The sequence below is a fragment of the Fundulus heteroclitus genome, chromosome 11, assembly GCF_011125445.2.
Source record: "Fundulus heteroclitus isolate FHET01 chromosome 11, MU-UCD_Fhet_4.1, whole genome shotgun sequence".
NCBI lineage: Eukaryota > Metazoa > Chordata > Actinopteri > Cyprinodontiformes > Fundulidae > Fundulus > Fundulus heteroclitus.
In genome coordinates, this window is record NC_046371.1 from 33,830,037 (window position 1) to 33,849,998 (window position 19,962).

Here is a 19,962-nt window from a genome sequence, read left to right on the forward strand (position 1 = left end):
TACATTTGTACCCTCAATTCATCCGTTTTCTCTATAGCTGACATCAATGTATGCTTTCCTGCACTTGCTTCAGGTTTGCAATGAGAACTCCCTGTTCAAGAGCTTGTCTCGCTACCTGGTGCGACGCAAAGACGCTGATCTGTGGGCCACCGTGTTAATTGAGAGCAACCCCTACAGACGGCCACTCATTGACCAGGTAGAGTCTGAAGTCATGGAGAGGAGACCTTCCTTGGCACCGTCTCCTGCTGCTTCTCTGAGACGCTGCTCTATTCGTGTTCTCAGGTGGTACAAACAGCTCTGTCAGAAACCCAGGACCCTGAGGAGGTCTCAGTCACCGTCAAAGCTTTCATGACTGCCGACTTGCCCAATGAGCTCATTGAGCTGCTGGAGAAAATTGTGCTGGACAATTCCGTCTTCAGTGAACACAGGTGCTGAGCACGTCCAGCATGTTCTTGACTTAAGCTGTGATCTTATTGTGGCTTCGAACTCACTTGACCGAAGGAAAAATGCTGAGTGGTTTTATTTCTTTCCTCCTCAGAAATCTGCAGAACCTGCTGATCCTGACTGCAATCAAAGCTGACCACACACGTGTGATGGAATACATTAGCAGGCTGGACAACTACGACGCCCCTGATATCGCCAACATCGCCATCAGCAATGAGCTCTTTGAGGAGGCCTTTGCCATCTTTAAGAAGTTTGACGTCAACACCTCTGCTGTGCAGGTCTGTAAAGTCCTTCATCACTTCAACTTTGCCCTTATTTATTCAGACAAGGCTTGAGTATTTTCTCCCCCCCCCCCCCTTTTTTTTTTTTAGGTGCTCATTGAGCACATCAGCAACCTGGACCGGGCCTATGAGTTTGCAGAACGCTGCAATGAGCCCGCTGTGTGGAGCCAGCTGGCCAAGGCTCAGCTACAGAAGGAGCTGGTTAAAGAGGCGATTGACTCCTACATCAAAGCTGATGACCCGTCTGCGTACATGGAGGTGGTCCAGGCAGCCGACAAGAGTGGTAAGAGAACTCCTTCATGCAGACCTGAGGTGGCTCCAGGACCGCAGTTGCTCTTTGGACAATAACTCGAAACAGAGTTGGCCAAAAATGATAGAAAGCCAACTTATGTTCTTGATTTTTGTAGATATAACAAATGCAGTTTTTTTTTTTTTTTTTAGTTTATAGAATACTTGCCTTGAATTTACTCAACAAAATTGCACTAAAAACTAGCAGTAATATCTTTTAGATATATTGTTCTTGTCATTGGGATAGAAACTAAGTGGGGTTTTTTTTATCACTTTTTCACAAATGTCAACCTTCAGTAGAAGAAAATTTATCTTTTTTTGTTTTTCTTAGTTTGAAAAACTAAACATGGAAATAGTGGGTCATAAAAAAATGTAAAGAATTTTCTATAGTGGATATTTTTCTATATATTTTTTTTTTACTCAAAAGCTCAGTTAATTCAGCTAGATGAAACGCATTTAGAGCTACAAATCCTGGGGGATAAAGATGGCTCTTTGGGTTTTAAAGGTGCATACCCTTGGTCTACAATGAGCTCGGATTTCATTTATGGTATAAGTAGCAATGCAACTTTGTTTATACCAACTAGGAAGAGTAAATGTTATGGCTTCAAATACTCCTAAAGTACAGTCTCTCAGAAGTATACATTCCTCTTAAACTTGACTTTGTCATGTTACGACTGCAAACTTCAAGGTTTTTATTGGGATTTCTTGGTAATTTCACTTTGGTGTAGATCCAAGCGTTTTGTGAAAGGCGCCATTAACGGCAACAACCAGAACCACGAAGAACCATAAACAGAGCAGACAGGTCCGGAAGAAAGTTGTAAGGAAATCTAAAATGACGTCCCAAGCTTTAAACTTCTCACAAAGCACAATATATTTCTTATAAAAATGAAGAAGATGGCACACCTGCAAATCTACAAAAACATGACCCTCCTCCTAAACTGACAGGTTTGGCAGGAAGAGCGTTAATCAGGGGAGCAGACGAGAGGCCTGTAGGAGCAGTTCAGGTGGCAGAATCTGTTGCCAGGACAGCCATTTGCCTCTACAAATCTGGGCTTTATGGAAACGTGGCGAGAAGAAAGCAGTGGTTGAAATCCAAAAGAAGTCCTGTTTGCAGTTTGTCCCAAGCCATGCTGGGGACACGTGCTTTAGTCAAATTAGACCAAAATCTAAGTTTTCTCTCATTTAGAAAACACTAGTGGTAAGAAATCATGGTACATATTACTCTGAACACAGCATCCCCACCATGAAACATGGCTGTGGCTTCATGCCTCTCTTCATTACAGAGATACTAGAAGGTCTACAGAGGGCTTGAGACTGGGTACAGAGGTTATGTTCCAACAGGGCAAAGATTTTAAACCTAAAGCCAGAACTACAGCAGAACTGTCTGGATCAAAGCATAGTCATGTCTTTTTACACAGAATGGGCAACTGTTAGTCTACAGAAGTGCAAAGATGGTAGAGACATGACCAAAACAACTTGGAGCCATAATTGCAATGAATGGTAGTCTTACAAAATATTGACAGAAGGTCTTTTATTTAGAAAAACAAAACTGAATAATCACATTTTTGTTGCTCTGAGCTGGTTTCACACAATGCCGATAAGGGACCAGGGTAGCAATGTGACCAAATGTGGAAAAACTCCAGGGAGGCTGAGTACTAATCCTAATGCTGGATTGAAAAGGAAGAAGAATATTTCTAAATGGTTGGCTAGATCAAAACGGTCTGGTTATGCCAGCTGATGATTAATAGGTGAAGGTAAAAGTGGCCCATTGGCATGATATGACTGTAAATGTTTCAGGAAACTGGGAGGACCTCGTCAAGTTCCTTCAGATGGCTCGCAAGAAGGCCCGTGAGTCCTACGTGGAGACCGAGCTGATCTTTGCTTTGGCTAAAACCAATCGCCTGGCCGAACTTGAGGAGTTCATTAACGGACCCAACAACGCTCACATCCAGCAGGTTGGCCATGCTCCAACATGCAGCACCAACTCCGTCTGCCAGACCCACATTTAATCACCGGCTCTTCGTACTGTGTGTGCGTTTTTAGGTTGGTGACCGTTGCTATGACGAGAAAATGTACGAAGCAGCCAAACTGCTTTACAACAACGTCTCCAACTTCGGCCGCCTGGCCTCCACTCTGGTGCATCTGGGCGAGTATCAAGCTGCCGTGGACGGAGCCCGCAAGGCCAACAGCACCCGCACCTGGAAGGAGGTGTGCTTCGCCTGCGTGGACGGCCAGGAGTTCAGGCTGGCCCAGATGTGTGGCCTCCACATCGTGGTGCACGCCGACGAGCTGGAGGAGCTGATCAACTATTACCAAGTAGGTGAAATCAGGCATTTACAGGAGCTTTGTTTATAGATCCTCGTCTGGCTCCGCCTAGTTAACAAGCCGATATCTCTCTGCAAGTATCCTCATCCATTCTCGTCTTTCAGGATCGCGGCTACTTTGAGGAGTTGATCACCATGCTGGAGGCTGCCCTGGGCCTGGAGCGCGCTCACATGGGCATGTTCACAGAGCTGGCCATCCTTTACTCAAAGTTCAAACCCCAGAAGATGAGGGAGCATCTGGAGCTGTTCTGGTCCAGAGTCAACATCCCCAAGGTTCTGAGAGCAGCCGAGCAGGCTCATCTGTGGGCAGAGCTGGTCTTCCTCTATGACAAGTACGAGGAGTTTGATAACGCCATCATCACCATGATGAATCACCCGACAGACGCCTGGAAGGAGGGCCAGTTCAAAGACATCATCACCAAAGTATGGCACAATCAGGATGCTGTTTCTTTGTTGGACGCATTTTTAAAGTGTATTTAATAAAACTCCTCCCCTCTGCATCATGTGCAGGTGGCCAATGTGGAGCTGTACTACAAAGCCACCCAGTTCTACCTGGAGTTCAAGCCTTTGTTACTGAATGATTTGCTGATGGTGCTCTCCCCTAGACTGGATCACTCGCGTGCGGTCAACTACTTCACTAAGGTACTCTCTACCTGATAAAGGTATAGCAAGGCCACGCCTGGGGGTTGTGCTCATGTTTGTCGTCGTTGCAGGTGAAACAGCTGCCTCTGGTCAAACCGTACCTACGCTCAGTACAGAACCACAACAACAAATCGGTCAACGAAGCACTTAACAACCTCTTCATCACAGAGGAGGACTATCAGGTACTAGTTCTGACATCATCATGTGATTTTTAGTTTGATTTATTGTCTTTAGAAGCTATAACTTGTCTGTCGTTTCAGGCACTGAGGACGTCGATAGATGCCTACGACAACTTTGACAACATCTCGCTGGCCCAGCGCCTGGAGAAGCACGAGCTGATTGAGTTCAGAAGAATCGCTGCCTACCTCTTCAAAGGCAACAACCGCTGGAAACAGAGCGTGGAGCTGTGCAAGAAGGACAAGCTCTACAAGGTGCTTTTTCCACTTGTTGTACTCTGGGATTTGCTTTTAGCCAGTGCACGTATCAGCGGTGCAGAAATGGGTTTGGTGGACAAAAAGGAGCTTGTCGGCGGCTGTGCGTTGCTGAGTATTTCCACGTTGTCTCTGACAGGATGCCATGCAGTATGCATCAGAGTCCAAAGACGTAGAGCTGGCAGAGGAGCTGCTGTCCTGGTTCCTACAGGAAAACAAGAGGGAGTGTTTCACTGCCTGCCTCTTCACCTGCTACGACCTGCTGCGGCCTGATGTGGTGCTGGAGACCGCCTGGAGGCACAACATCATGGACTTTTCTATGCCGTACTTCATTCAGGTCATGAGGGAGTATCTCTCCAAGGTATGGGCCGAGATCCGTGCAAGTACCAAAGTACAGCTCTCACAGCAGCTTAAACATTTACTCTAGAGATGCACAATCAGATCCGCCTCAGATCAGAATTGGCCACTTTTCCTCTGAGCCGTGGGTCAAAAACTAGAAATCAATCCCCCCCCTCTATTTATGAAACTCATCAAAACTAAAAACGTTTTTTGGTCAATAAAGACCTCAAACAGCAGCACATGCTATGAAGGATAGATGGAGATTCAGCTTCAAAACTACCGCTTTGACAGAACATGCAGCAACTTTTCTCTCATCTGCCTTTTATAGTCCTTTTGGTTTAAAAAAAAAACCCTGCAATTAGCAGGAAAGGCTTCAAACATCAGAAATGTCTGATAATCCTTATTGGTGCATCTCTAAAGGAATGATTTAACATTCAAAAGCCATTTTACATGAAAGGCAATGCGTAGATTGAAGTTTGTTTTGGTTCAGCTGGTGTTCAGTAGGAAATATTTAACCCTGGTCTCCTGTGCCGCACCTTCTCCCTAACAGGTGGAAGCAGTTAAAGAGCAGGTGAAGGTTGAACGTGGTTTTTGCTCGGAGATTGCAGCCCTTGGTGTGCATGGTCTTAGTGTGAACATGCATTACAGTACGATCACCCGGGTTTAGTCACCGTCTGTCAAACACTGGAGTGAAGAAAACCTCCGAGCTGTAGTGGTGTGCAGAAGATAATTCTGCTCAGTGGAGTGAAGTTTAAACCACTAGTTTGAGAAAAGACTGTTAACCACTGTTAAATCTAGCAACCCTCACTGGGATTTTCTCCCAGTGAGGGAGTAGAGAGCTCTGGAAGGTTGTGACGTGTTTCCACTGCTAACGAGGACGCATGTCTAGTTGAGATGAAGCAGCAGACTGTTGGAGCACCTGGGCTGAGCGGTGGCTTCCTGTCGCCACACTGCGTCTGTGTTCAGCGTCTCACAGCATGGACTGCTTCCAGTCGCAGTTGATGATGGGCATGGACAAACTGAATGTGGATGGAAAGCACACCTTATCACTAGTGCTGCTGCTCGTCCTCTCACGACACATTCTGCTTTTTGCTGCATCCGGCTTGCTGCCTGAAGATTTTTATTTACTGTATTTATTGTTTTTTTTGTTGTGTGCGTGATAAATCACGTTTATTTTATGTCCAGAACATGTTTTGGCTGTTTGTCGTGATATGAGCGTTGGAGATCTGTGTTTTGAGCTTTTATTTGGCAGAAAGGCCCAGACTCCTGGAACCAGGATTTATTTCTTTATTCTGTTTTCTGAATTTATTCTGAGAAACCTTAGCAAAGACATCATGCATGAGATCAGGGTCTGCTTTACCTGTCCCACTCCTGTTCCCCTATGCATTTTAACTGTTTACCACTTTATATTCTCTCTACTAAAGTCTCAAACACTTGAGGATTATTGCCTTTTTTTATCCTGTCCTCCTTCATTATGGTTCTGCTCCACATTAGAGCCATTCCAGTGGAGCATGAGATATTAGGATCCCTGATCAAACCAAAGTAGCCTCATTATGGTGGATATTATTAGAGTCAGAACTGCAATTTGAGTAGAAAATAGAATTTGGTATTATTATTATTATTATTATTATTATTATTATTATTATTATTAGCTCAGCCGCAGGGCAGGCTCTCATTTAATAAAACTACACACTGAATAAAAAGCAAAGCATTTATAGGACTGTTGGTGAATGGTCTTATGAGGATCTAAATGAAAGTATTTCCTCTATAGTTTTCTAATCTTAGCATGTCGGCATGTTTTCTTTTGCTTCCAATGTATTAAGATCTTATCCTAAATGTTGTTTCTCTCCAAAACAGGTAGACAAGCTTGAAACGTCAGAATCCCTAAGAAAAGAAGAGGAGCAAGCAACAGAGACACAACCCATCGTCTACGGTAACGGTCCTGCTTCGGCATCTGTGTCCACATCCATGTGATTCTGCCAACAGGAGCGCCTTATGCACCTCCTGCTAGTCATTGGAGTCCAGGGTTTTCAACTGAACGTTAACCTTTTAGATCTAATCTAGGACCATGACTGGAAGGCAGTTATAGCTTTATTGTCTGCAGGCGGTGAATGGAACTGAAGCATAATTGATTTTTTTTCAGAAGTAAAAATAATAAAGCTGAGGGATAAAGTTCTTTTAGAACCATTTTAACAAGGTCTACATAAAAGCTTTTGTGTCTTCCAGGAACGCCTCAGCTGATGCTGACAGCAGGTCCCAGCGTCCCCGTGGCCCCGCAGCAGGCGTATGGCTACGGCTATCAGGCGCCTGCAGGCTACGTTCAACCAGCAGCTCAGCCAGGATTTGGCTACGGCATGTGAAGACCCTGCCTCTCCCATCTGTCCACATCCAGGCTCCATCCATCTCCCACAGTCCTTCACCACACCTGTACTGTCGTCTCTCTGCCTTCGACTAGGAGCGGGGAGATGATGCTGACAAAACTTTTTCTTTTCCTTTTTTAAACTGTCATGAAGGACTTGAGTTTTATTTCAGTTGTCAAAAGGATTAAATCAAAGAATTTTCTCACATTCCGTATTGATTAGATTAATTTTCTTGTATTTCACTTGAATGGGAAATGGTTAATGTACAATAGGTGAGCTTGTTGGGAGAGCCAGCGCTCTTCTCAGATTAAGGTCTGTTGTTAAGCATCTGATTTGCACTCTAGTGAGAAGAATTGTAGAACCTGTTTCCTGTCCATGTGCGAGCAGCTTCATTTTTTTTATTTTTTTTTGGTCCGACTGTACAATGCGTTGAATTGTAGTATATTCAGACACCAAAACCGCTACTGTGTTCTCTCTTTGCAACATCAGACTGCTGCTTTCACGACCATAATCCTGAAACACTACGTTTTACTAGTCACGGTCCCACGCCTCACTCTTCAGGGCTGTTGGTTGAAGAAAATCGAAAAACTATTTTACATATGTACGGGAAAGTCTGGTTCTTTCCGGCAAAGCCTATGCAGAAATCTCCAAACTCGGTTCTTGTTTTTCTTCATAACACATGTCCATGTGCTTTACACACTGCTTTAACACGGGACCATTCTGCCTCAGGAGGGACTGCAGACCTGTGTGTGTGTATGTGTGAGAGTGACACGCTCCTGTTCCACTCTGGTTTGCATCAGTCTGGTCACTGTTACTGAGTGTGCAGGAGAGATTGGGTTTCTCCACACTCTCTTCTTGTGTCCTGTTGTGGGTTGCATTTAATGTGTTCAGTTGACCTACTCATCCAAATCTGAAACCATGTCTCAACATGTTGGGGTGTTGACGTTTTTACTAAAGGCTTGCTTGTATACAGAAAAATCAATCATTAACTCCTTATATTCTTATCTAAATTACCTTAAATTTAAATTGTGCACTTACGATACTTGATTGTGCATAATCAGGATCATAATGAAACAGCAGTTTTGTTTCCACTTAAAAGAATAAAATAAAGGCTTCTTGTTTGTCAAGAGTGTTCTGTTTTTTTTTTTTTTTTTTCCCCATTGTGATATTTATGTATTTTCTCCCATGACTATTTAGTGGCGTGATTCAGGCAACTTTCTCACAGTATAATTTTTTTTTCTTGTGTACTGTCTGGCTGTGTAGCATTAAGAGTCGCTGTCTTAATGCCAAAGAGGGCCCAGCAGTTTTACTTTCGCCATAGTGCTCCGCTTGAAAATTCAATGGAAACAAACGGAAAGGGTAAAAGAAAAAGATGAGACAAAATGCTAAAATGGAGAAAAGGTGACAAATATAGTTTGAGGGAAACCCAGAAGGCCTCCAGAGCAAAGGTGCCCAAGAGCAACCAACACGGGGGAAAGCTGCTTCCCCCATCTCCGGGAAGAGCAGAGCCCCAGTACACCCCTCAGCAATCTGAACTCTTCACAAGTTTTCAAAAATGCACCCAAACTAGAGTTGGGTCACTTAATCCCTATAAAAATTTTTTCCTAGTTTATTTATATAGCGCCAATACACAGCACGTCATCTCAAGGCACTTTACAAAGTCAGTTCAATCAAAGCATCCAGGCAGATTTGTTACGTTCTAAGGAACCCAGACTGCATCAAGTCATTGACTTGCATCATTGCCTCCTGAAATGGTGTTTAGCAACAGTGGACAGTCACATTGTGGTGTTGTCTTTGCAGCAATCCCTTATACCGAGCATGCATGTAGCGACAGTGAAGCAGAACTAGGCTTAGTGTGAACAGCCATCTGCCATGACTGACTGGAGGCTGAAGACAGAAGCACCAATCCAGGAATACTTAATATGGTCGAGAGGACAATGGCAGACCAGCTCTCAGGGTTTCCGTGGGATCTTACATTTTTCTTCAAAAGGTCTTAAATTGGTTACGCCCATTTAACGCTACCTCAAATGCACAATAAAAAGCTCCCTTGACTCTGATTTGTGGGTTATGAAATGTATTTTTAACTGAAAACACTGCGGCTTTTGTGTTCCTAAAACCAGCCACTCAGTTTTCGTGTCACTACACTAGGTCTGTGTGAAAACACATTAGGAGCTGTTCGCAAAGGAACCATTTTAAGGCTTACAAGTCTACTCAAAATCACACCTTGGAAGCCTCCTGTTGTTTATAGTAAAATGGGAGTGTTAGGGCTTATGTACAATGAAGCTCTGCACCAAACTACCAAAATCTAGAGCTGGGCCCACATGTGTCATCGGGCGGGTAGTGGGTGCAGGTCCACTCTAGATACCCCGAGTCCACGCTCATTTAATGCAGCACATTAAACTCTAACATGGCGGTACTTCCACAAAACAAACTATATGTGACCCTTTTTATTGGAAAGAAAAACGTTGTGTGGAGGAATTTGCATTTTAGTATACAACATTTGTACTCTAAAAGGAACATTAGTAAAGCAGATGTTTTTGGATAAAAATCACTCGAGAATTGCAGTAAAGCTACACTGAAAAGTTAAGTGTAGTTGAAAAGGTGACCTGATGTCTGAGCAAGCAAACATGGAAGCAAAGTTTAAAAAGTACACAATACATAATTTGTTTAATGAAGTACACAACTTTTTAAGCTTTGTATGGAGTGATGTAAAAACGGTCGTCTCTACAAATGTATGTAGTGCACATCTACAGAGCACTGAACATTATAAATAGGTAGAAAACTAAAAAGAATATACATTTTTGATTTTGTATGTTTCAGGTATATATATATATAATTGTGCATTAGTGTACATAAAGATATGTACCTTTATACACTGGTCAGTGTCTGACCCTGTAATGCACTTTACTATATTTTTAACACATACAGAGAGACCAAAGGAAGGCTTTACATATCGCCATTGGCTCTTTCTCTAAAGTATTTCTGAACTGAACAGAATTAAAACTGACATAACCAAGGCAACAGCAAATGCTGTATAGTTGCTACTAGTAACATGGCTGAACATAGACAAAAATTAAGGTGATATCATTTATAAACTGGGCAAATTGTGACAGAAGCGTAAAAGCTGGTTAAGCTACGTTTAGTACTGCTCCACCTAAGATGAGAAAAGGGCTGATGGTTTGGCAAATACCAAATGTTTCTACGATTCTCTATATAGAAGATGAGAATTTCAATAAACCCCTCAAGTTAGGTTTTGATAAGGCGGACTGGGCAAATCATTCTTGCCTCTCTGAGGGTATACTCTAAAACAAGTCATGCTTTGACATTTTGGACAAAGACAGAGATACAAATCTGTATGGAGATTATTGGGAGGTCAGGGGTTGGATCTTTGTGAAATGTTTTGATGCTTTAAATCAACTCCTCGGCTAAAGCGTGTATCAAGCCATCTTTGTTCTCCAGTGACAATAGCAACACATGTATTTTGGGGAAACTGGTCAAAATTTTCATAAAACTGAGTTTAGCATAGCAGTTTAAAAACAACTTTTAAAAAGCCCTTGATACTGTTCCAATTCTCCCCAACTGATGATGTCATAAAGGACAAATGGCGTGGGAGGTGGCGCTAAGCAACCATTCCATGAATGAGCAAATCAGGCTGTGACATCACACCCTTTACAGAAGGTTAGAATCTGACATCACATTCAGTGTGGAACTTCTTCACAGTGTGAGAGCATCCTTCCAATAGTATGGACGAGAGAGACAGAAGCAAGATGCAATTGGACAACCTAGAATTAACCAGCAGTTCTCCAAGGACAGAAAAGAAACGGCATTCGGAAAGGAAGAGACAACCGAGGCAAGAGACAGAAATGCTTGAGAATCCATCTGAAAATCAAAGAGCTCACATGGAAAACCATAAACAGCCCTGCTCTTCGACCAAAGTGCAGGGGAGAACAAGTCAAGGAGTGGGTCTTCAAACTACCCCGAATGACAACGAGGTTCTCCAAAAGACCAGACATCGCGAAAAATGCAAAAAAATCGTGTTTGAGAATCTGGCCATGGTCATGAAAAAAGAAGCTGCGAAGAAGAGGCTTGAGGAGAGAGCCCTAAGCAAAACAGTGGACGAACGAGAATATGAAAGGAAAATGAAAGAAAAACAGATGAAAAGACTAGCGGCGGCATCTAAGTCTGTGGATACCACGTCAGACTGCCAGACAAGATCTGCAAACCACGGAAGGGAGAAAGGTTATGCGACACAAACACAGGAGGCACAGACTTTCAGGAAATCAGCTAAGAAAAACATAGTACTCCCGCCTGCACATCAGCAAACGACCAAAGAAGCTTTTGCCTATGACAAACAGGACACACTCAGCACGGATGACAAGCTGGAGTCCAACCAAACCTTTGAGAAGCTAGATGCCCTTAAGCAGACGACTCCCTTAGACAGCTCTAACCTAGACTGTGCCCCAAGCGTAACACAGGGGGAAAGACAGCAGGGTGTCAGCGAGGAAAGGAACAGTGCTCAGTCTACATTAGATGTTCTACCAGAAGAAAGCGAGGCGTGCCTTTCTAAAAAGGGCAAGTCTCGCGAGCAACGTAAAAGAATCGTGCAGGACCAAATAGCAGAGCTAAGGAAGAAAGAAGCTGCCAGCCAGGCTCTTATTGAAGAAAAACTATTTAAAGACATGGCAGAGATGGAACTTGAGGGAGAAACACTCGACCAACGACAGTGGGAGATAAAAGCTGCGAGGAGAAAGTCTCTGACTGCCGTAAGGGAAGACCAGATTCAATACAAAAAGCAGAAAAAAATGGAAACAGATGAGGCTGAAAGGAAAGAGAGGCAAGCCTTGTTGGAATCCGACAGGGTGTATCAAGTTGAGCAAACTGAAAAAAGGAGACAAAAAACTCCTAAGTTGAGCCACGCTAACTCCAACACGTCTGGAAAAGAAAAACACGACCCATGGTTGGACAGACCTCTTTCACACGCAAAAGAGCGGAAATCCAGCGGGAAGGATAAAACTGTAGTTGACCAAAGCACAAATGACCAAAACATACAGAGGGAAACATGTGGGCTAAGGGAAGGCAGTAAATCTAAGTTAGAGATTCTCGAACACGACGGTGAGAAGTACACTCCTGAAAAGGTTAAGTATCGTGAGAAATGCAAGAAAATCGTGTGTGACACAATGGTAGACATAAGGGAGAAAGAAGCTGCCAAGGTGGCTGTTGTGCAGGAAAATCTACGGAGAGCATTGGAAGAGCAGGAGTTTGCACAAGAAACACGGGACAGGAAAGAGAGAGAGAAAAGTGCCACAATGAGAAAGGATCTGACTGAAACATGGGTTTCCCAAATACAGGCTAAAAAGCAGAAAAAAATGGAAACGGATGAGGCTGAAAGGAAAGCGAGGCAAGCCTTGTTGGAATCTGACAGGTTGTATCAAGTTGAGCAAAGTGAAAAGAGGAGACAAAAGACACCTAAGTTGAGCCACGCTAACTCCAACACGGACTCTCGAAAAGAAAAACGCGACCCGTGGTTGGACAGACCTCGTTCACACACAAAAGAGCGGAAATCCAGCGCGCAGGATCAAAACTTACAGACAGAAACATGTGAGAGTCGTAGCGGGCAAAGGGAAGGCAGTAAATCTAAGTTAGAGATTCTCGAACACGACGGTGAGAAGTACACTCCTGAAAAGGTTAAGTATCGTGAGAAATGCAAGAAAATCGTGTGTGACACAATGGTAGACATAAGGGAGAAAGAAGCTGCCAAGGTGGCTGTTGTGCAGGAAAATCTACGGAAAGCATTGGAAGAGCAGGAGTTTGCACAAGAAACACGGGACAGGAAAGAGAGAGAGAAAAGTGCCACAATGAGAAAGGATCTGACTGAAACATGGGTTTCCCAAATACAGGCTAAAAAGCAGAAAAAAATGGAAACGGATGAGGCTGAAAGGACAGAGAGGCAAGCCTTGTTGGAATCTGACAGGTTGTATCAAATTCAGCAAAGTGAAAAGAGGAGACAAAAGACTCCTAAGTTGAGCCACGCTAACTCCAACACGGACTCTCGAAAAGAAAAACGCGACCCGTGGTTGGACAGACCTCATTCACACACAAAAGAGCAGAAACCCAGCGCGCAGGATCAAAACTTACAGACAGAAACATGTGAGAGTCGTAGCGGGCAAAGGGAAGGCAGTAAATCTAAGTTAGAGATTCTCGAACACGACGGTGAGAAGTACACTCCTGAAAAGGTTAAGTCTCGTGAGAAATGCAAGAAAATCGTGTGTGACACAATGGTAGACATAAGGGAGAAAGAAGCTGCCAAGGTGGCTGTTGTGCAGGAAAATCTACGGAAAGCATTGGAAGAGCAGGAGTTTGCACAAGAAACACGGGACAGGAAAGAGAGAGAGAAAAGTGCCACAATGAGAAAGGATCTGACTGAAACATGGGTTTCCCAAATACAGGCTAAAAAGCAGAAAAAAATGGAAACGGATGAGGCTGAAAGGAAAGCGAGGCAAGCCTTGTTGGAATCTGACAGGTTGTATCAAATTCAGCAAAGTGAAAAGAGGAGACAAAAAACTTTCCAGGTGTGTGAGGCTACCTCCACCCAGGATTTTCCAAAAGATAAACATGACAGACAGCTGAAAGAATCGGATGAAAAACTCAGCAAGCAGGAGGAATTGGAGTTGGAGCAACTGATGCAAGACCAATTCAGTGAGGAGGATGAAGATTTTGACAAATTCGAGTTTCTACAGGACAACGTCCCTGAAAGCGTCAAAAGTCGTGAGAGACGTACCAAAAGGGTGAGTGAAGAATTAGCACTTATAAGGAAGAGAGAAGCTGCAGAGATGGCCCTCCTGGAGGAAAACCTATTGAGAAATATGGAAAATCAGGAAGCTGCGGCGACAGCACGTGAGACACAGGAGAAGGAGAAAAAAGCTGCGATCGGCAAGGTCCTAACTGAGGCTTGGGACTACCAAGTACAATACAAAGAGCAGCAGAAAAAGGAACGCTGTGAGACTGAATGCAAAGAGAGGCGCTCCTTAATTGAATTGGACAGGTTGTATGAAATTGAAAAACAGAAAAGGATCGAGCTGCAGAAGAAAAAAGCTTCCGTTAATAGGGAAAAGGACATCGCTCTTGCAGAATCAAGACGGGCCAAAATTAGAAATCAGTCACACGGAGGAATGAAAGGGGCATTTCCTCCCTTGATGCCTCTGAAATCACTGCAACGCGGGGCCACGTCTGATGCTAATGTCAAACACGTTGACCCACTTCCAAAACCTGGCCCTCTTTTACAGAGAAGGCACAATTTAGCCAACAGACCCCCACCATCCCCCGAACCTCCTATACCTAATAGGATTGTATTGGATGGTAACAGCACCGCCAGTATAAAGACACCTTTTAAACTCCCATCTATTGACGGCCATGTAAGGAAAACCCCTATGCCGTTCTTCGAATTTAGTAGACCTCGGAGGTCTGTATTCAAGGAGGACAGCACTGCCACTGAAAAGACGACCTTAAAACTCCCACCTATTCACTCCCCTCCAAGTAGACCTGCCAGGTCTAGAGGCCAAAAGACTAATCAAGGGAGGCTTTGATAAGCTGCTGATGCATTTAATCATTGGTATTCAGCACGCTCAAAGCACTGGATGCAGAGGTTCCTCAAACCACCGTTCCTTTTTCTCCACCTCTGCATGTCAGTGACCCCCATTCCTTCATTTTATATAATTTATCTCAGCTGAAACTGGCTTTGTTAGTTAAATCAGTACTCCTTCCCAACACACAGGTTCTCTCCGGGTACTCCGGCTTTTCCACAAAAAGCACACAGCCTGCATCTTAGGACTATTGTAAACCTTTAAAGGTTCCTAGTCGTCCCTTTGACTCCACCCCCCCCCCCCTCCCCCATTCCCCAATAGATTGCACAGGTATTAAAAATGGATGGAAGGTGAAGACGTTTCGCTTCCCATCCAGAAAGCTTTCTCAATTCAAAATGTCTGGAGTAGTGTGGAGCTTCCAAGCTTTATAGTACTGCCCAACAAAGGCCTTGTTATGACTTAGATTACATGCAAATTGAAGGTATCAACCCTATAGCTGTGTTGTAAGTTTTTGAGAGTTGGAACACAAGTCCTCTTCCTCTGTTTAAGGTTGTTTTTTCTCTCTTAACGTAAATGGCTTCCTTCTTTCAAACCATCTGTCCCCCCAAATGTTGACAGATGAAAGGGGCGTGAAGGAAGCCATTTACGTTACAGGTTGCAAGTCTGTCGCAGGGCATATATATATATATATATATATATATATATATATATATATATATATATATATATATAATTTATCTCAGCCCCTCACTGAAACTGGCTTTGTTAGTTAAATCAGTACTCCTCCCCAACACACAGGTTCTCTCCGGGTACTCCGGCTTTTCCACAAAAAGCACACAGCCTGCATCTTAGGACTATTGTAAACCTTTAAAGGTTCCTAGTCGTGTGCCTGGTTGTTTGTTTCTGTTTCTGTATGATAGATTGTTGACTTATCCATTTGAAGGTAAGAACCAGCCCCCTCCCTTTGACTCCACCCCCCCCCCTCCACTCCCCAATAGATTGCACAGGTATTAAAAATGGATGGAAGGTGAAGACTTTTCGCTTCCCATCAAGAAAGCTTTCTCAATTCAAAATGTCTGGAGTAGTGTGGAGCTTCCAAGCTTTATAGTACTGCCCAACAAAGGCCTTGTTATGACTTAGATTACATGCAAATTGAAGGTATCAACCCTATAGCTGTGTTGTAAGTTTTTGAGAGTTGGAACACAAGTCCTCTTCCTCTGTTTAAGGTTGTTTTTTCTCTCTTAACGTAAATGGCTTCCTTCTTTCAAACCATCTGTCCCCCCAAATGTTGACAGATGAAAGGGGCGTGAAGGAAGCCATTTACGTTACAGGTTGCAAGTCTGTCGCAGGGCATATATATATATATATATATATATATATATATATATATATATATATATATATATATATATATATATATAATTTATCTCAGCCCCTCACTGAAACTGTGAAACTGGCTTTGTTAGTTAAATCAGTACTCCTCCCCAACACACAGGTTCTCTCCGGGTACTCCGGCTTTTCCACAAAAAGCACACAGCCTGCATCTTAGGACTATTGTAAACCTTTAAAGGTTCCTAGTCGTGTGCCTGGTTGTTTGTTTCTGTTTCTGTATGATAGATTGTTGACTTATCCATTTGAAGGTAAGAACCAGCCCCCTCCCTTTGACTCCACCCCCCCCCCCTCCACTCCCCAATAGATTGCACAGGTATTAAAAATGGATGGAAGGTGAAGACGTTTCGCTTCCCATCAAGAAAGCTTTCTCAATTCAAAATGTCTGGAGTAGTGTGTCAAACCATCTGTCCCCCAAATGTTGACAGATGGTTTGAAAGGAGCGTGAAGGAAGCCATTTACGTTACAGGTTGCCAGTCTATCGCAGGCATATATATATATATATATATATATATATATTTCAGAGTTGAAAAGCACCTTTTAGCTTCTGCTGTGGTCATGGGTGTGGTGATGAGGATCTTCAAGAGCGTGACAGTTTCTGAAAAGACTTCTTCTAGATTGTTTTCCTGATTTTAATAACATTTGCTGCCATTTTTTAAGGCTGTGTTATGAAATGTGTTACAGCATTTTTGTGGGACAAGATTATACAAAATTCAGTAACCAAATGTTTTATTCCCCATTACCCATAAACTTCAGTACAACTTAAATAATAAAATATCTTGCTGACAAACATTATATCAACATACCTACACAGCATAGACACAACTAAAGGTATTTCTAACTACAACGCACATCTTCCTAATATATTAAATAACATTACTATAAACCAGTGTAACAGTGATTTTCCACAACAACTCACCTCTGCAGCAATCCTTTCATGGTCTTCTACACTGAGTGTCCGACGCCTCTTCACTGGCTGACTACTGCCTACACTGCTTTGTCCAACCATGGAGTGGAGAGATCACTTGCCTGCTGCTGAATTTGTAAATTAAGACGATCCGGTCCAAGCTCCTTTATCCTGTTTTATTCTTCAAGTGAACGCTTTGTAAAAGCATTTTTTTGTAAAGACAAAACAGAAGTTTCTCTCATTTTGAAACTACTCCACTTTGCAAACTTAAACGTGAATCAACCTAACGAACTGCAGCTGCGCTATTGAGTCGAATCGGGGATTGTCCAATCACACAATGTTTTTAAAAAAATTAGCCGGTACTGACACTCTACCAGTAATGACACAACAGAATGGGTGTGTCCGGGACGCAGAGCGATGCGCCCTGTGGAAAACCCTAGATAACCAATTAAAAGTAAGCCTCAGATCACGTGCTTGCCCAAGTTGCTGCGCCTACATTCACTCCCATTAGACCGGCGCCCTGCACATAGTGTGCACAATGTCATAGTGTGCACAATGTGAACAATTAAATAGAATTATGTATTTACTATTTTAATAAATTCTAACATGTCTATTGGACACACAGTATGAATAAATACATTTCTAAGTACTTTGCAGTTCAGAAATCATTTATTATCTAAACGATTTAAAGGGGGCGGCGCCCGAGCGCCCCCTACTGGCCAGCCGCCACTGATATATATGTTGTATATATATATGTATATATATATATATGTTGTATATATATATATATATATATATATATATATATATATATATATATATATATATATATATATATGTTGTATATATATATCTGTAGAGGGTAGCCTCCATTCGCATTCGTGTGGAGGGACGGGTTCTGACTGTTGTTTGTGCTTATGCGCACACAGCAGCTCGGATTACCCACCCTTTTTGGAGTCCTTGGAGGGGGTACTGGAGAGTGCCCCTCCTGGGGAATCCCTCGTTTTGCAGGGGGACTTCAATGCTCACGTGGGCAATGACAGTGAGACCTGGAGGGGCGTGGTTGGGAGTACACTCCGTCTGATCTGAACTCGAGTGGTGTTCTGTTGTTGGACTTCTGTGGTTGTCATGGATTGTCCATCACAAACACCATGTTCAAGCATAAGGGTGTCCACATGTGCTCTTGGCACAAGGACACCCTAGGCCGCAGTTCAATGATCGAATTTGTTGTCGTTTCATCTGTCTTGGACACTCGAGTGAAGAGAGGGGCGGAGCTCTCCATAGACCACTACCTGGTGGTGAGCTGGCTCCGATGGTGGGGGAGGAAGTCGGTCAGACCTGGCAGGCCTAAACGTATTGTGAGGGTTTGCTGGGAACGTCTGGCAGAGTCCCCCGTGAGACGAAGCTTTAACTCCCACCTCCAGGAGAGCTTTGAACACGTCCCGAGGGAGGCGGGGAACATTGAGTCTGAATGGGCCGTGTTCCGCGCCTCTATTGTTGAGGCGGCTAGTCAGAGCTGTGGCCGCAAGGTTGTCGGTGGATGTTGCGGCACCAACCCTCAAACACGCTGGTGGACACCAGCGGTGAGGGAAGCTGTCAAGCTGAAGAAGGAGTCCTACCGGGCTTTTTTGGCCTGTGGGACTCCGGAAGCAGCTGATGTGTACCGGCAGTCGAAGCGGCAGGCGGCTCGGCTGGTCGCTGAGGCAAAAACTCGGGCGTGGGAAGAGTTCGGAGAGGCCATGGAGAAAGACTTCCGTATGGCTTCGAAGTGATTCTGGTCCACTATCCAGCGTCTCAGGAGGGGGAAGCAGTGCGCAGTACCAACACTGTTTATAGTGGGGGTGGTGTGCTGCTGGCCTCTACTCGGGACGTTGTGTGTCGGTGGGCAGAATATTTTGAAGACCTCCTTAATTCCACCAACACGTCTTCCATTGCGGAAGCAGAGCATGAGGACTCTGGGTCAGGTTCTCCCATCTCTGGTGCTGAGGTTGCCGAGGTTGTTAAAAAGCTCCTCGGTGCCAAGGCCCTGGGGTTGGATGAGATTCGCCTTAAGGTTCTGGATGGTGTGGGGCTGTGTTGGTTAACGCGGCTCTGCAGCATTGTGTGGACATTGGGGGCAGTTCCCCTGGATTGGCAGACTGGGGTGGTGGTCCCCCTATTTAAAAAGGGGGACCGGAGGGTGTGTTCCAACTACAGAGGAATCACACTCTTAAGCCTCCCTGGTAAGGTCTATTCTGGGGTTATGGAAAGGAGGGTCCGTCGGACAGTCGAATCTCTGATTCAGGAAGAGCAGTGTGGTTTTCGTCCCGGCAGTGGAACACTGGATCAGCTCTACACCCTGAGCAGGATCCTGGAGGGTGCATGGGAGTTTGCCCAACCAGTCTAAATGTGCTTTGTGGATCTGGAGAAGGTATTAGACGATGTCCCTCGAGGGATCCTGTGGGGGGTACTCTGGGAGTATGGAGTACCGGGCCCTTAAATAAGGGCTGTCAGGTCTGTGTATGATCGGTGTCACCGATTCTGTTCATAACTTTTATTGACAGAATTTCTAGGCGCAGCCAAGGTGTTGAGGGGATCCGTTTTGGTGGCCTTAGGATTGCGTCTCTGCTATTCACGGATGACGTGGTCCTATTGGCTTCATCAGGGCGTGATCTACCCCGACCCCGGATAAGCGGAAGATAACGGACGGACAGACGGACGGAAGGACGGACGGACGGACGGATGGACAAAAAACAGCACACAATTGCAATATTCCTGGGTCTGAAGAAAACATTTGACACCATAAATCACAAAATGTTTAATTCATAAACTTGAACATTATGGCATCAGGGGCAATGTATTGAACTGGGTGATCTTTATTACAGGAGGCAGTTTGTCAAGCTGGGTGACTACATACCTGCGGTAGTAGGGGTTGATTTATTTTATTTCATCAAAGATGTTGTCGCTGATTATTGAGAAAAGTATAAATCATTTCTGA

The 19,962-nt window shown here is 44.0% G+C and overlaps 2 protein-coding genes across 7 annotated transcripts in view; both read left to right on the forward strand.

Annotated features, from left to right (window-relative positions):
* Positions 1 to 8,236, forward strand: part of cltca (clathrin, heavy chain a (Hc)) — a 32,831-nt gene extending 24,595 nt beyond the window's left edge. For 2 of the 4 annotated variants that reach the window (XM_021317887.2, XM_021317888.2), the window contains 14 exons: positions 74 to 196; positions 283 to 428; positions 539 to 722; positions 816 to 1,008; positions 2,811 to 2,968; positions 3,057 to 3,329; positions 3,443 to 3,760; positions 3,848 to 3,979; positions 4,051 to 4,161; positions 4,240 to 4,410; positions 4,550 to 4,771; positions 5,300 to 5,320; positions 6,607 to 6,682; positions 6,976 to 8,236. In XM_021317887.2, the coding sequence (XP_021173562.1) occupies positions 74 to 196; positions 283 to 428; positions 539 to 722; positions 816 to 1,008; positions 2,811 to 2,968; positions 3,057 to 3,329; positions 3,443 to 3,760; positions 3,848 to 3,979; positions 4,051 to 4,161; positions 4,240 to 4,410; positions 4,550 to 4,771; positions 5,300 to 5,320; positions 6,607 to 6,682; positions 6,976 to 7,109 (2,262 nt within the window). In that variant the 3' untranslated portion in view covers positions 7,110 to 8,236. The remainder of the gene's footprint in view (positions 1 to 73; positions 197 to 282; positions 429 to 538; positions 723 to 815; positions 1,009 to 2,810; positions 2,969 to 3,056; positions 3,330 to 3,442; positions 3,761 to 3,847; positions 3,980 to 4,050; positions 4,162 to 4,239; positions 4,411 to 4,549; positions 4,772 to 5,299; positions 5,321 to 6,606; positions 6,683 to 6,975) is intronic. The other 2 variants (XM_012865200.3, XM_012865201.3) reach the window with 1 other exon arrangement.
* A 2,588-nt stretch (positions 8,237 to 10,824) lies between these two features.
* Positions 10,825 to 15,657, forward strand: LOC110368690 (trichohyalin-like). 3 transcript variants are annotated; one of them, XR_004931972.1, is made up of 2 exons: positions 10,825 to 14,880; positions 15,488 to 15,657. XR_004931972.1 is itself a non-coding variant. In XM_036143420.1 (2 exons), the coding sequence occupies exons 1-2, from the start codon at positions 10,853 to 10,855 to the stop codon at positions 14,690 to 14,692; spliced, it is 3,291 nt and encodes a 1,096-aa protein (XP_035999313.1). In that variant the 5' UTR covers positions 10,825 to 10,852; the 3' UTR covers positions 14,693 to 14,958. The 3 variants fall into 3 exon arrangements, 1 of the variants encoding a protein (XP_035999313.1); XR_004931973.1 differs by having other exon boundaries at positions 10,825 to 14,955; positions 15,563 to 15,641; XM_036143420.1 differs by lacking the exon at positions 15,488 to 15,657 and having other exon boundaries at positions 10,825 to 12,185; positions 12,735 to 14,958.
* The last annotated feature ends 4,305 nt before the right edge of the window (positions 15,658 to 19,962 follow it).

Coding starts and splice junctions, on each gene's coding strand:
- LOC110368690 (XM_036143420.1), top strand. CDS start 10,853: ATGGACGAGAGAGACAGAAGCAAGATGCAATTGGACAACCTAGAATTA. Junction 12,186..12,734: donor AACATGTGGGCTAAGGGAAG/GCAGTAAATCTA, acceptor GGCAAAGGGAAG/GCAGTAAATCTAAGTTAGAG.